The sequence below is a fragment of the Dermacentor variabilis genome, chromosome 3 (assembly GCF_050947875.1).
Source record: "Dermacentor variabilis isolate Ectoservices chromosome 3, ASM5094787v1, whole genome shotgun sequence".
In the NCBI taxonomy this organism is placed as follows: domain Eukaryota; kingdom Metazoa; phylum Arthropoda; class Arachnida; order Ixodida; family Ixodidae; genus Dermacentor; species Dermacentor variabilis.
Window position 1 is genome coordinate 48265982 of NC_134570.1, and position 16063 is coordinate 48282044.

The 16063-nt window shown below is 46.9% G+C and overlaps 1 protein-coding gene across 1 annotated transcript in view; it reads left to right on the plus strand.

Moving 5' to 3' along the window:
• LOC142574504 (pyrimidine-specific ribonucleoside hydrolase RihA-like) overlaps window positions 1-11811 on the plus strand; it is a 58319-nt gene extending 46508 nt beyond the window's left edge. Inside the window, exons 4-7 of the mRNA XM_075683567.1 lie at window positions 1129-1299; window positions 3437-3734; window positions 6073-6156; window positions 11384-11811. Of these exons, the coding sequence (XP_075539682.1) occupies window positions 1129-1299; window positions 3437-3734; window positions 6073-6156; window positions 11384-11811 (981 nt within the window). The remainder of the gene's footprint in view (window positions 1-1128; window positions 1300-3436; window positions 3735-6072; window positions 6157-11383) is intronic.
• Window positions 11812-16063: the final 4252 nt, after the last annotated feature.

A 16063-nucleotide genomic window follows, 5' to 3' on the forward strand; every position in this document is an offset into this window, starting at 1 on the left:
GACAACGTCTGCCGTATGCACTCCAACCCATTTTTATTCTTCTGTAGAATTTCTTCTCATGATCAGGGTGCCCTGTGAGTAATTGACCCAGGTAAACGTACCCATTCATTGACTCTAGAGGCTTACTGGCCATCTTGAACTCTTGTTCGCTTGCCCGGCTATTGATCATTATCTTTGTCTTCTGCATATTAATCTTCAACCCCCTTCTTACACTCTGTTAAGGTCCTCAATCATTTTAACCCGTCCCCAGTGCTGCTGCACAGGGCAATGTCATCTGCAAACCGAAAGGTTGCTGAGATATTCGCCGTTCATCCTCACTCCTAAGTCTTCCCAATTTATATAGCTTGAATACTTCTCGCAAGCATGCAGTGAACAGCATCGGACAGATTGTGTCTCCTTGCCTGACCCCTTTCTTCATACGTATCTTCCTACTTTTCTTGTGGAGCATCGAGGTAGCTGTGGAATCTTTGTCGATATTTTCCCAGGTATTTAGGTAAGCCTCCTGTACTCATTGATTACCTAATGCCTCTATGAATGCTGGTATCTCTACTGAATCGAATGCCTTTTCGTAATATATGAGAGGCTATATAGTATCTGTACAGTAAATCTGTATAGTATTTGTATCGCACCCCTGTTTAAGGTCGCTCTGTGTTCTTATTGGTTTTTACGTTGCTTTTCGGCTGCGCACGTGTGTCTGATCTATATAGACTTGGCGTTTGCTTCATTAAATCATCAGTTGTCAGTACCGCTTCGTGCTCTGTCCCTTTGTTCAAGTCTCGTGGTTTGCTTGCCGCAACTTCCAAAAATCATGAATAAACCACTTGCCTACACACACACTCTCCGACGTTCAGTCTAAGCCTCTTTTCGTGAACATTACACGCCTAAAAGCTCCCGTGATTTATCCGCGATGGGCGGGTTTTGCTCATCGCGGTAGGTAGCGTAATATAGCATTATTTCTAAATGGTTACAACATCGCGGTTATGGAATATTACGCACGCAGGTGACCAGGGACGCGCCTATATAGCATATGAGACATTTTCGACGAACTTGAACAGCGCTTAAAAGGAGTAATGGAGATAGTGTACTATTGTCTTATCCTTTCTCTCAAAGCTCTCGTTCATACGACAGCGCCCAATCATGGCCGAAATTCCCCCTCCCGGAGAGCCGACTGCTCCACCCGGTGTCGATATCGCCCTCGACGAGGCATCCAACCGCAGGTGGCCCAGGTCGTCGCTCGAAGCTGCGGTGCAGGCTCCCAGAATGTGTCTCTTCTCCGAAGATTTGTTTGATACCCCTGTAGTGAGTTTTAGGCACACGTTATCCTGGTGGTCAACGGAACCGTGGGGGTCAAAATCCGGAGCGTTCCACTGTGATCTCGCTCATAGCGCTGGTGTTGCTTTAGACTTATCCATCACTCAATCAGTCAACGAACGACTGGTAATAATAGCACCAGCCAACACGGAAAGCCTGGAAACCATTCGCATTAGGCATTAGTTATTTTCGAGTTTAAAAGAACACTATATAAAAGTGTTACTTTGCATAAAGCTTTCTCTGCATTCCTTTAGCTGAAAGGTATTCTTTATGCTTGCAATATTGCCCAACATTATAGTAAGCTGAGCTACAGTTCTGTTACACTTCCAGCATAACAAACAGACCAGTCTTACCACGAGATCTTCATTTACAGGTCAAGGAGAACACAAAAATGGATGACGGGTGATCGATGCTACCGTTTGCATCGCCGCACCATCTCCTATTCGTGACAGGAATTTCGAAAGCGCCTGTTAAGCGTCCACTGAGTGTTTATCGATAAAAGAAGCAGTACATGGCGTCTGAAAATACGCAACGACTCCAACTCACAAGTTTTAAGAACTTTTGCCATAACAAAAAGGGCAAAAGATACGCGAAAACACAAATTAATGACGTATTGCGCTGACATCAGCAGTGCTTCAGTTTGACTGCCAAATTTAAAAAAATTAAAGAAGAACAAAAGACAGGAAGACACGCTACGGTACGCTACATCCTGCTCTGGTTTTATGGCAACAGCTATGGCTTTACACATGCGAGCGCTATCACGATCACTCGCCGTTGTTATCTATACAGTGACCTTTGAAACAAGTAGACTTTTGAAGTAGGAGAGCTTTTTTGTATCTCATCGTGGCCGCACGGTTTTAGCGCTAAACTTACTCGTTTCAATATCACATGCCTAACTAGCCTAATCTGTTCCAGCGTTTCGCTTTGGAGTCTATAGAAAAGGAAGACAGCTAAGGAACAAACTGCAAAGGCGTTATAAAATAACGCCATGGATGTATGGCAAGAGTATATATATAGATATATTTCGTTCAAGATGCTGTTCACAGCCCACAGGCAAACGCCACGGACCGTTGAGGGAACCCGAAGTCGTCAAAGCCATATGCTGAATCACTATCTACTCTCTCTCATCTCTCTCTTCATACCCATACCCCCTTCCCCCATTGCAGGGTAGAAAACCGGATATGCGTTTGGTTAACCTCCCTGCCTTTCCTGTATTCCATATATATATATATATATATATATATATATATATATATATATATATCACTTTATAAACGGTTTACTGTAGAGCAGACATAAACGGAGTAACTCGGGCATATTGTACCTCAGCCTATTCCCAGCCACTCATTTATAAACGAACAGAAATTCAGAGGAAGCTTTAGCTAGGGCCCAACTCCGACGCGGCCTATTCAAATACATGTGAAACGCAAGAACGTTTTTCGGCGATAGCCCCTGGACCGATTAAAAAAAATTGTTTCATTTGAAAGAGAAAGTTATGTTCTAGTGACTGTTGGAAGCGGAACGTCTATTTAGCGCATCAATATTGTTCTTCAAATATTCGAGAGTCTGAAAAAAAATAGAAGCACGAAGTTTACAACTTAATAGGTAAGCATCAAAAACAGATATCGCGGTTCTGTAAACGGTAGCCGTTAGATCATTCAAAGCGAATAATTTCTGTACGTCAATTTACATATTACGTGAATGTGTTACGTTGTGTACAAGGGTTTTGAGAAAGCTGTATTTATACATTACTAAATATATTGAGATTCATGTGTGACATATCAATTTTGTCCGCTTTAGATGAACTATGATATGCAATTCGCAGAATTGTCGTATCACTTTTCATTGCTGAGATACCGAATCATAAACGTGATAGTTTCCTTTTCTGAAAATTTGCGGTTTTTGCCAATTTTTGGTTAAGACTGACGACCCAAACAAAAAAATTCGACACCAACAGTCACTAGCTTTTAGGTTTTCCCTATAAATTAAAAAAAACCTCGTCACGCTTAGTGCAGCGGTTGCCGAGGAAAACGAGTTCTCCTTTTACATGCATTTAGATAGGAGCACCCGAGCTAAAGCGCCCTCTTTAACAGGTAACGACGCTATTGGCAACCTCTTCTCGCAGGTGCCGGTTTACAAAGGTGCTGACCGATCGCTCGATGGTTATGGGCGCACTGAGAAGAAGTACTTCGGTCTCGACAACTTCGGAGGCGTCAGTGCGCAGTACCCAATGTCGACGAACCCAGCTTGTGCTTCCAAGACTCCCGGCTACATCAAAATGATCAAACTGGTGAAGAAGTACCCAGGACAACTAACGCTCGTCTTCACGGGCCCTTTGACAAACTTGGCCATCGCGCTGCTCTCGGAGCCCGAAATTGCTAAGGACATCAAGCACGTATACATCATGGGTGGAACCCTTTATGGTGAGTGACCGCATGCACCTTTCGTCTTCGCACCCGTCAGCATGCGACAACGTGCGCATGCACTATATAGGCAGCTGTAGCCTGAGATCGCTGCCTGTTTTCTCTGTATGAGATGCAGTGACGTGTGCCGTTGCAGAATTTTGTGCGCAGCACCTCCGTTTTCCCTCCTCGTCCTTTTCTCTTCTAATCTCTGTGTGTCACTTTTCCAGTTCTCCAGAGCGAGGTTGCAAGTGAGACGTGTTTTCTCTATTTCCTGTATTTTCTCTATTCGCTCTCTGTCTCTCACAGAGACACATTCTACTTAAATAACAAGAAATTGAGGTTGCGTGAAAATGGAGAAAGCTCAGGGGACAAACAGGTGGTCGATAGCCTGCCAAAACTTCCTATCAACACGGCACAATGGCCACTGCTCTACTTGATATGGCAGAGCATCGAGGTTGTGTTCGGAAGATGTCACCGCATTGCCACCTATTCTGCTTTTAAGGCACTAACTGATATTCAGCCTAAGCAAACTGAAGAAAAAGAAATGACGTTAGTGTCCGGCTACAAGTAAGACAGTCATACCCTTTAGGCTTCTCCTCCATTGAGTGAGTGAGTGAGTGAGTGAGTGAGTGAGTGAGTGAGTGAGTGAGTGAGTGAGTGAGTGAGTGAGTGAGTGAGTGAGTGAGTGAGTGAGTGAGTGAACGGTTGAGTTTGTTAGTTAATTAGTAAGTTAGTTAGGCTTGGAAAGTTAGTTAGTTAATTAGCTTGCTCGTTCGTTAGTTAGAGAGCAAGCGAGCAGCATGACATCGTGAGATTTGATGGTTGTTCACTAGCACTACCGCGAAAGCTGTATGATGGGCACCTCTCGTGGTTGCAATGTCACGGTCAGTGGGAACCTACGGTCCGTGTGTATGATATATTGCCGTAAAGAGGGCGCCATGGTGAAGGTGGCCCCTGCGGAGTGCATGCGTCAACACATACAGTCGGCCGCAAAAGTTTACAGGACACGGGATTGGCAAGGAAAGGTGAATTCCCGCAAATCTTATACACATATAGCCTGGAATTTTCATAAGTTTTCAATATGCAGCAGTCCTGGTAATCTGCGCGTCGACAGACTGAGCTATGAGTTTCGTAGCTCAATAGAGCAACGCAGTGGTGTGACAGCCATTTCACCTTTCGGCACAGGTTGTAGCGCAGGCAAAATGCCGATTTGGCACAGCGGCAGGCATTTTTGGCGCAGGCTCCAACGCACGTATGCTTACCATATATCAGGCAAATTTTAAATGATATAGTTGATATGTTGTGTAGAAGGGTTTGCGCATGGCTAACCTTGCAAGCGTGTGCAGGAAAGGACGCGACACTCCTCCACGCCGCGACGCACAAAGAGCGCGGCCGGGTTCGTCGATACGGCACAGAGAAGGCACCACAGACAGAGCGTCAACAAACGCGTGTTTAATAGCCCAGGATGCAGCATAGTGCGACAGTCACGGCTTGTCGGCGAATTTGGCTCACCGTAAGACCGGTCAAGTACACGCCTGCACTGAACACGACTTCATGCAATATACTCATGTCATGACATGCACATTAGGGAGTTGTCGAATAGGGTCCACAAAGGTTATGCGGCCGCAAGAAAAGAGCGTCGGAGCCACTGCGCATGCGTGAGACGCAGGTAGGATTTTGCTCTTCCATCGGTGACGTTATCCCACCGAAATAGCGCAGCGACCCAAGTTTGACGCAAAGGTTTTCCGTCAACAAACATGGCGGAACCCATCGAAGTGGCGGCTCTCGCCATGTACCACATCCTACCTCATTCGACAATACCATTCCTAACCATGCACCACGTGCCATTCTGATCGCAGAGGCTCTTCTACAAAAGCCCCGCTATTATCCATAAACATTGATAGAGCTTAAAAAAGCGCCAGCAAGACGGTACAGCGGCATTACACTATGCGTCCGACAGAGAAAAGAAATGTCCGAATGACGAATCGGAAAAAATCGACAGGCCCATAGTTTCTCACTGTATAGCGACAAACTGCATGGACAGGTTTCCGCTTCCTTCTGTGATGATGACAATAGCGTGCTGTTGGTTTGAAGTTTTGCTAGCTGCGAAGCATCGAAGGAAGGAAGTTATGTAGGCTTTGGAGCACGCTTGACGCAATTTTCCGCTAGAAGGCCATTTTGGCGCAGCATGGCGCAATTGGCGCAGCTATTCGACTACTGGCGAGAATTCCCATTTGTCGTGGACCACCCATCCCGTCAACTCTTGCTGCCGACTGTACGGCGATCAGCCGCTACACCTAGAAGAGTACAGTGAAATGTCCCATAATGTTCTTGCTTCTTTTTCTCTCTGCCGCAGCGAAAGGCAATGTCATTCCTGCTGCAGAATTCAACTTTTTCACGGATCCTGAGGCAGCGTTTATTGTTCTCCAAAGGGCCACATGTCCCGTCACTATTATTCCTTGGGAAGCAATCCTTTAGGCAACAGTGCCGTGGGTTAGTATTCGGAAGGCTGCCAAGGGGTCCTTTTATTTATTACTATCTATTGAAATAAGAAAAAAAAATAAGATGACGCACGAGTACGGCACCAGCTACCCTGCATGTGCTTTAAGCACAGGTCTTGTGCACGCACATATGCTCGTCGGCAACCCGATAGACAACTTTCATAGTCTTGTTCTATAAAGTATACACATATTGTACATGCCACACAATATATATATATATATATATATATATATATATATATATATATATATATATATATATATATATATATATATATATATATATATATATATATATATATATATATATATATTGTCATGTGGTAGTGACAGTCAAGAAACACCATAGCAAACTGTCAATAGCTTGACTCACTTCTTATTCGGGGAACCTGTGCTCACAGAAGCAAGTTACACTCAAAGCGTAAGGATAGCGGCGAACGCACTCGGCGATTGCTGAACATCTGACCTGCCGGTGAAGCACGTCGGCTTTTATACATCAGTCATCGAAGGTTCCAGAGTAATCGCTGGTGCCGCGTGTCTACTAGTAAGTTCTACACAGATCTCACTGCAAATGCAATCAGATTACACAAGCTTTGGCGACGACAGACAGCAGATAGAACCATCGATAACCGTCACGATCCGCCCCGGTTCGTGAACGAGGCGTGGGAGGGTGTTCTCGAGGCATTCTCTGTTCGAGAGACGCTCCGCAGCGCGGCGGTGATGAACTATGACTGACCGCCGAGCAGCTGCATGTGCTCGTCGGTATTCACGTGTGCGCTGACCAATGTTGGCCACCGAGCCTGGCAGGCCACTGAGCCTGGCGGGCTAGCGAAGATTTATGCCCAGGAGGGGAGGGGGGGGGGGGTGTAGGCGGCGTCACATGTTACAAGAGAGAGTTTTAGTACGGCGCCATGACGATACGTATACACAGCATGCAACCGCTTTGCGGAACGCAGGAGCGCGTGTCGCGCCAGCGCTTTTAGTACGGCAAAATGCCTACGTGCAGTCAACAGCAAAAGATTGCGTGTTGCGCTAGCGCGTGGCAAAGCGACCCTCCTCCCCTTCTAGCGGTGAACCCGTGAACCCCCTTCCTCCGTGGGTGAACACCTGGTGTCGAGACCGACGCCTGTACGCATGCGCGTCCCTCCGAAACTGCAAGCGTGCGTGTTTCCGCGCTTCCTCTTTGCGCGCCGGCGATATCCGAATGTAGCCGCGAGGTGTGCCCTTTGCAATAGTAGTTGGAAGTTGAAGGGTTAAATAAAAGATGATGAACTAAATATAAGTGTAACAGCTTTTTTTTACCGATGACTTCCGTCAAGATGCAACTTCCATGGCTGGCAATTCAACCCCTCGCCTTGTGTTAGCAGCAGAATGCTATTGCCACAGTGGCAGGTGAATAAATGGAAGACCAATATTTTTTGCCTATAATTCTTTTATTGCTTGTATGTAAGTAAAATTTTGAATAACTTTGCCATTGCAAAAAAGCAGTTTGTGGTGCTTTATTGAATACACGACATATTGTGCATAGTTGAAATGCAGAAGGAAGGAAGGAAAAAGTGGAGAAGGAAGGCAGGGAGGTTAACCAGTTTAGCCTAACTGGTTTGCTACCCTACACATGGGAGCGGGATGGGGGGGCTGAAATGCAGAAATTTGTCCTAAACTCACTGGGTGATACGCTCTTGCAAGTAGCACGGTATTTCATTACTTATATATAATGACAGTGGACATCGTTATATGGGTTGACACACTAATATATGTGATCACAATGATCACAAACTTATTAGAAACATGTAAGTCATGAATGTTTCTGCACACTAGATCAGCTGTGAACGTGCGAGAACTGCTTATACTTAAAAGATTTAAAGTTTCACAGGAAGAGATGCAAATGGCTGACTTCACTGCACAGTTTTGATTTACTTTTCTTTAACGTGTCGTTTCTACTGGCTTATCCCCACAATAACAGGCTATCTGCCTGCTTTACAGTTTTACATAACGGTGCAGGAGGGTACATTGTCACGGTGCCACTATAGCAAGCGAATAATTTACTTAATTTGCTAGCTGTACAGTAATTACCTTTCACAGCCAATGTTGATACAGGTGCAGTAAGGATAGAAAGTCCGCAGCATTTCAATGTTCATTGGTTTCTGTGCAAAAAAAAAAAAAAAAATATCCAGAGAAGACGTGCAACTTAACGTTTATGTAATATTCGAAAACAAATAAACGACGCTGTTCATTCAAGCCACGGATTGAATGCTATCGTAGAAAATTCATACCATAGCCTACACTCTTGCTTTGCCAAATTTAATAAGTGAGGTAAGATAACCTTTTAAGATGCATCAGGAAATTCACGCTTGAAAACCGACATGAAAGTGCAACTGAACGGTACCTCGGTCAGCACAACGCTGAAACTTCGGGTACTTTGCTGTCTTGTCGCTTTGCCCTTGCCGAGGTTGAAATTATTTAAGCTGCTCCGTACGCGCGAGTTTTGTATGTTATTCAACAAAAGCAAATTGTCAAGAACCCAAAAGGCCATGTCGCCTCGCGGCAACTCGCAAAGGTGTACGAAGCAAACGTGAAAATGCACTTTATTTGCCGCGTAGCGTGTCAACAAAGGCATAGAAATGGGAGAATGGAATCTGCGGTACAAGTTTTTTTATTCTCCCTTCATGTACGCACCGAATTCGACAATCCACGTCTCCGCGCATTGTACTTGTCGTGCGAGACGCCATTTTCCAAAACAATCCGGCGAAATAGCTTCTTGACAGCTCTCCGCGAGATTTCGACAGAAAATCGCAGCGACCAACCGGTTGGTCGCAGCCGAAAATCGGGGAGTCGGCAATACGACTGTGATTTTTCATCGCAAACGACAGAAATCGCACTTCCGGTGCGACGAAACTCCGATCATGTGAAACAGGCTTTAGGCCCCGGACGCGTCGGAGCGCATTGGCCGCGTCCGCCAGTACGTCGAAGTGTCGGCCGAACTATATAGACGCTGTTGATCTCGCTAACGTGATGTAACGTGTGGGCGCGTTCCCGCTTCGTCGAACTATATTCAGGCCTTTAAGAGACTCGACTTTTAATACGGATGAAATACACGAATCATATCGAGAAAAATAAGAACCGAGTACTTACTTTCCGAGGCTGGCACGGTCATTTGCGACGAACTGCGCCAAAAGGAGGTCGAACCTTTCGCGCAAACAACACACACTGAAAACTTTCTTAAAAACAGTTAATTTTGCTATGCATTCTCACCGTGCAGGAACCGGGAATGGCTTTCACTTCACGCAGCAAAGCCAAATCGTAGACCATTCAAAAGTGCAGCAGTCCGCTGGTCGCCTTTGACGCTGCTATTTTGGGAAACTCTTTTGTCTCGCGCTCTCCCGAACAAACGAGAACCACGAGAGCAGCACTCAGGGCTCCCTACGTACGCACGCAAGAATCGGATGCGCGCGTACGCAGCGGCCGCGCACGCACCACGTGCCGTTCGTGTTGCCTTCTACACATGCGCACTTCGCAGAACGTAGCGATCTTACGTACGCAACGCCGTTGCGTACGCTACGTAGGCAGTACTAAACTGCCTAATAGCAGATGCCCACGGCCTTCTCGACGGCTGGATGATGTCGTCGCGCAGCATTTCGTCGACTTGTTGCCTAATAGCGTCCCGTTCTCGCGTCCAAATTCGGTAAGGGCTCTGGCGGAGTGGTCGAGCGCACTCTTCAGTTATGTATGCGATGCTTTGAAACTGCTGTTTATCGAATGCTCGATGACGCCGAAAATCAGCACGTCGGCTTTTGTACAGCGCGTCGGCTTTTATACATTAGTCATCGAACGTTCCAGAGAAATCGATGGTGTCCGCGCGTCTTCCAGAAAGTTCTACACAATTCGCGTCGCACATGCAATCAGATTACACAAGCTTCGGTGACAACAGACAATACACAGAACCCCCGATAACATTCTAGAAACTTCCAATACATGCGGGCGCGTCCCGCGCTGAGCGATAGCATTTGTTTGATGGTGAAAAGCGGTCATCCGAAAAAGATAAGCAAGCACACGTATCAATATATACGATGTCCCAGCTATCGCACATCACGTTCCGAAAAAAAAAGAAAGGCCATTTTACGTGAGCAAAATCAAGTAATTATTTTTGATCATGCCAGCCAGTTTGTCAATTATTTACAATTCGATATTCTTAATTGCTGCTCTCAAAGCCGTGCTGTCAATGAAGAATTTATAGTGAAAAAAACAAAGCTGGCATGCTTCCAGCCAGTTACTTTTCTGCCCATTAATTTTTTTCGGGCCCATAAAGAAAGACTGAGAAAAAAGGAAAGAAAATTATCACGTACATGACCAACCGTCCACCCGCATCAAGGAAGCAGCGCGCCCCCATATAAACGGGTAAAAAGTACCTCGCTGAAAATATGCGTTTCAAGTTACTTTAATATTTGCACTACTTCCGCGCAGCAATTAAAGAAAAAGCAAATTGCATTAAATAATAAAGTGAGTGGAATCAACAGATGTAATAATGGCGTCTTCTCCACTTGACTGTGAACAATGTGCACTTAATTATCCTGGCGCAGAATGGCCCTCGTGTTTAAAAAAAAGGTATGCATGATAGCTGGGGCACCCTGTATATTGTTATAGACAAAAAGCTTCGAAAACAAAAACGAAAGCTAAAGGATGAAGAGAACGATGTGAATTTGAGAAACAGATGGCTTGGTCTGAGATTAGTTGATAAATATAACATGCTCTTCCCTGGTGTAATCTCCTCGGTACAATACGCATCGTACCCGCAACGTAAGTAGAACCAAATTTTAAACATAGAGTGGCACACGTTGGACCAACGGCATGCTGTTCGCAGTTGTCTCCATTTGCATAGTCTACTTCTTGAAGCGCGATTAGTTATCTAATCAGTTGCGTTTAATTAGTTGTGCAACACTTTAGAGATTTGTTTCAGGGCATAAGTCTTAACTGAAAAGCTTTGGAGTTTTCTCAGAAACGCACAAGAAAATTTTTTGTACGATGATACCTTTTTAACGTGATTCTTTCTTCCGGGATCTCAAGAAAGCCGGCGAAATATTCCCGCGTCGTATGGAAACCTCATCAGACACACAGCATATGAGACGTTCTGTTTATTTTATATTCCCTCCGTGTCCTTGCTCTGTGTAGGGTACACCCAACCAGACGCTTTCCTGTTGGCCTCCCTACCTAACACTATGAATGTACTCTGCCTCTCCCACTCTCAGAGCACCTACTACAGCCTCACGAACACGTCGGGCCCGCTTCAGCAGTTTCTGCGGGACACCACGAATCACACTGTTCAGTGCTGCCTGAGCGGAGACCTGAGTCCGGACGGCTTCAGCGCGGGAGACTTCCTCGCGGTTCTCGCAGCAGCGGTCCCCGACAGCGTCACCCGCACTGTGCAGAATCGCGTGAGCGTCGAGAGGTGCGGCGCGTACACCAGAGGCCAACTCGTCCACGCGTGGGAGCCCAAGATCCTACCGCACGTGAGGCGCAACGTGACGATCGTGGAAAGCTTCGATGTTGACATTGTCGAAGAGTATTTCAATTACACTTTCGACCCAATCCAAACGTGAGATTAAAAAACAAAAACTGCACCTTTCGGAACAAAGGGTGCCTTTTACTGCTAGCATTATTTCGGTTCACAAATCGCTGCGGCGATTATCCGGGCGCACCAGCTGTGTGTCACGCATGCGGCCCATTTTGCCCCAAACGCCCGGCATTACCTACCATAACCCCAGTTTTTTGCAGGTGTTAACGATTGTTGAACACGACGAAACTTGCTGTTAAGTAAAATTTCATTATATAAACTCGTACACCCATCCCATCTTCCTTAAGCATTATACCTGGAAGAGCTAAAGCACTCCACCGTGAGAGCTACGCCCAACCATATGGCCACGGCTTGTGGCCCACACAAAGTACACAATCGGGTGCGGACAACCCGCCTCGGCACCATCACTTGAAACCCAGCTGGACGCCAACAGCGACGACTTGCAGTGAGTCATTTAAGAATGACTCCTCTCTCTCAGCGGCTACGGCGTTCCCCTGCTGAGTGCGAGGGTCACGGGTGGCGAGTTTGATTTCCTACCACAGCGGTGGTATTATAAAAAATTTCGGAATATAAACCAGCTTTTGGAGCAGGTCCTGGGCACAGTGTTAGTCAAAAGTGGCCCGGGGCCTCCCACTGTGGCTTCACTCGTAAGTTACAACCCTTGTTTGACGTAGTAGTTCTGCTTGGACCCGCGAGCTACGAACTACAATTGATACAATTCCTAAGAACGGGTGGATGTCTGATTGTACCTTGTACCTCTCCACCTCGCGGGTTTCCGCAGAACTACTACGTCAAACACTTGCCTTTGCTTCGTGTTGCCGACAAATTTGGCTTCGCCCTGCCATCTGCTAGCCGCCTGGTTAGCTCAGATGGTAGAGCGGCTGCCCCGGAAAGGCGGTGGTGCCGGGTTGGAGTCCCGGACCAGGACGAATTTTTCTTAAACTCTGAGGCTTTTCTTTCGAGGAATCCGTATGGGCTTCCTTTGTAGAAATTGCTACGAATGGGTGGATGTCTGATTTTCCCTTTATTAATTACAACCCAAGTGTTCATTTTGTATATGTGCATATCTTTTTAGCCTTTGTATGCGGACTGATTCCGAAATGGATAAAGGGGCACGTCAAAACGCCGTCTACTTGTTACTGCGAGCATCGCAACGCGATACTGCCGGTGAAAAGGAAAAAGAAAAACACTTTATTTCGTTCACTCTCCTTTTTTTATTGGGTGGGGATGTCACACGGCAAATCTAATGTCATTTCTAACGAATGACATTTGTTGCGATTAATAGAGTTTTAGAATAGGGGCCCCAAACGTTTTGGGGCCCCAAAGAAATAGCGTCGAAGCCACTGCGCATGCGCAAGACGCAAACTCCGTTTGGGTTTTGCGTTGGGAACGTTATTTCACCGATTTAGCGGGAGCCCAAGTAGCGGCCCCAAAAGCGTTGCGTCGGCAAACATTGCGGCACCCATCGAAGCGACGGCTCTAACCTAGCACAAAACTGGGTTCGATTCGCGGTAACGCGTGAAGTTCGCAAGCTAGGAGAAGTGAGTGCGGTTATCGCTTTCTCTCAACTAGCGTGTGTTATGAAGATTGACTCATTAGACGCCGCTGATTTTGAATTTGATTGTGGATTTTATGGCTCGTAGGCCTAACACGGCTAAAGGTTGGCTGGTGAAGGCACTGTGACGCACTTCAATGTCGTTAAAGTAATAATTTCGTAATGAAATTGATAGAACAATAGTTATTTATTGTAAACCAAAAATAAAAGAAGCATGCACTGTTTGCAAAACTGACCGGTACGCGGTATGCGAATGAGTTTGAGGAACTCATTCGTTTGTAAATGTCATTTTCGACGAATGTCATTACGTTTTACCGTGTGGCAGCAAACAAATGGCATTATCAGCGAATGTGATTTGTTGTAAATGAGGTTAGATTTGCCTTGATACAGGGGTGACCCCTTTTGCCGGTGACAAACCGCCGCTAGTGGTGCGAGCACATCACATAGCCGTGATTGATTGATTGATTGATTGATTGATTGATTAATTGATTGATTGATTGGAAACTTTATTATTCCACCGAGCTGGGGTGCCTGCCTCTTGACATACACGCAGGTAGGGGGGAGCACGAAGCAGCCCCCGCGCGCTGAGGACGGTGAGTCTTCACGGCCTCAACGGCCAGGCGGATTGCTGGACGCTGGTCGTCTTCAGCCTCGCTCTGGAGCAAGGCCTCCCAAGCTTCTCCACTGTCAATGTTTTCCTTGGCCCCTGGGGAGCCAGCACATTCCCATGTTACATGATCTAGCATGGTGAATTTTGCAGAGGGCGTCGTTATAGTCCCTCGTCTGAGTTAAGTAGATCCAATATAGTGATGTATAATTGTTTCCCTGGAGGCGCCACCAAATTCGGGTGTCCTCCAGAGAGAGGGACCAATGCGGAGGCGAAGAGATTCTTCTTTCGGCTTTGTAATGATCTACAACTTACCTGTACGTGATGATGTTATCTTTCATCCCTGGAACTGGCTGATCTGGAGTTGCCCGGTGGTAGAGTGCTCGGGCGAGCTCGTGAGCGACTTTGTTACCTGGGACTTCATGAACTCGAACCCACATAAAAGTTATGTCCCTCCTAGGAGGGTTCTTGGGTAGAATTTGGAGGGCCTCATCCGATATTCTCCTTTTGCTAAAATGTCGGATAGCTAATTTTCTATCGCAAAATATGACTCCCGCTTTTCAATCCGCACAAGCGAGCGCTACTGCAACCTCCTCGGCTGTACAGGCGTCCCTCGTGCACGTGGAGCACACGCTATCTTAGCGCACCCGTCGCCATCAACCACCGTCGATATCGCCGCCCCGTCCCTACCGTAAGCGACGTCCACGTGTATATATATATATATATATATATATATATATATATATATATATATATATATATATATATATATATATATATATATATAGGAAGACGCAGACAAAAAGCTACATACAAGTATAATACTTACAAAGGAATACGCCGCACTTGGCCAAGCGGCAACAGCCCGCGCAAGCCGCTGATCGTCGTCGTCGTCTTCTCACTGCTCGCCTCTTCGTAATTGTAAATACTGTTCCGTAGTACTACCCCCGGAGGCAAAAGCGCCGCCCCGGAGCTATTAAAGGTCGGACTCGGAAGCAGTGTACTAGGCCCTGAGCCTACTGACGTGTACGACATCACTAGAGGCCAGAGTAGACGACGAGATTGAGCTCACAGGAGCGATTTCGTACGTCACAGGCGTCACCTGGTGCAGCACGCGGTAGGGCCCTGTGTATCGCGAAAGGAGCTTTTCTGAAAGTCCGACGTGACGGGCGGGCGACCACAGGAGCACGCGCGCACCAGGCGAAAACTGTACGTCACGGTGGCAAGCGTTGTACTGACGCTGCTGAGTGGTTTGCGAGGCCGTCAGTCGAGCACGGGCAAGCTGGCGTGCATGGTCGGCGAGGGCGATGGCGTCGCGCGCATACTCGCTTGTTGAGATCGCAGCAGGAGGAAGTGCAGTGTCAAGGGGCAAGGTCGGTTCGCGACCGTACAGTAGGTAAAATGGAGAAAATCCGGCGGTGTCGTGCCGGGAAGAATTGTACGTAAATGTGACGTAAGGAAGGGCAATGTCCCAGTCGTGGTGGTCCTTGGAAACGTACTTGGAGAGCATATCTGTAAGAGTACGGTTTAACCGCTCTGTCAGGCCATTGGTTTGAGGATGGTATGAGGTAGTCAGCTTGTGTTGAGTGGAGCAGGAACGCACAATGTCGGCGATAACTTTCGAGAGGAAGTTACGACCATGGTGAGTAAGCAGCTGTTGCGGGGCGCCGTGAAGTAAGATAATGTCACGCAAGAGAAAGTCCGCGACGTCAGTAACGCAACTGGTAGGGAGAGCCCGCGTGATAGTATATGGGGTGGCGTAATCAGTTGCGAAGGCTACCCATTTGTTCCCAGAGGATGACGTGGGAAAGGGACCGAGGAGGTCTAATCCAACACGAAAGAACGATTCTACAGGGACGGTGATCGGCTGGAGATGACCGGTAGGCAGCACCTGAGGTGTTTTCCGACGCTGGCAGGGATCACAGGCAACGGCATAGCGTCGGACGGAGCGATCGAGACCAGGCCAATAGAAGCGGCGGCGGACGCTGTCATACGTGCGGGTGACCCCAAGGTGTCCCGCAGTGGGTGCGTCATGCATCTCCAAGAGCATCGTCTGTCGTAGATGTTTTGGCACGACAAGAAGATCAGATCCGTCAGGGAGGAAGTTCCTTCGGT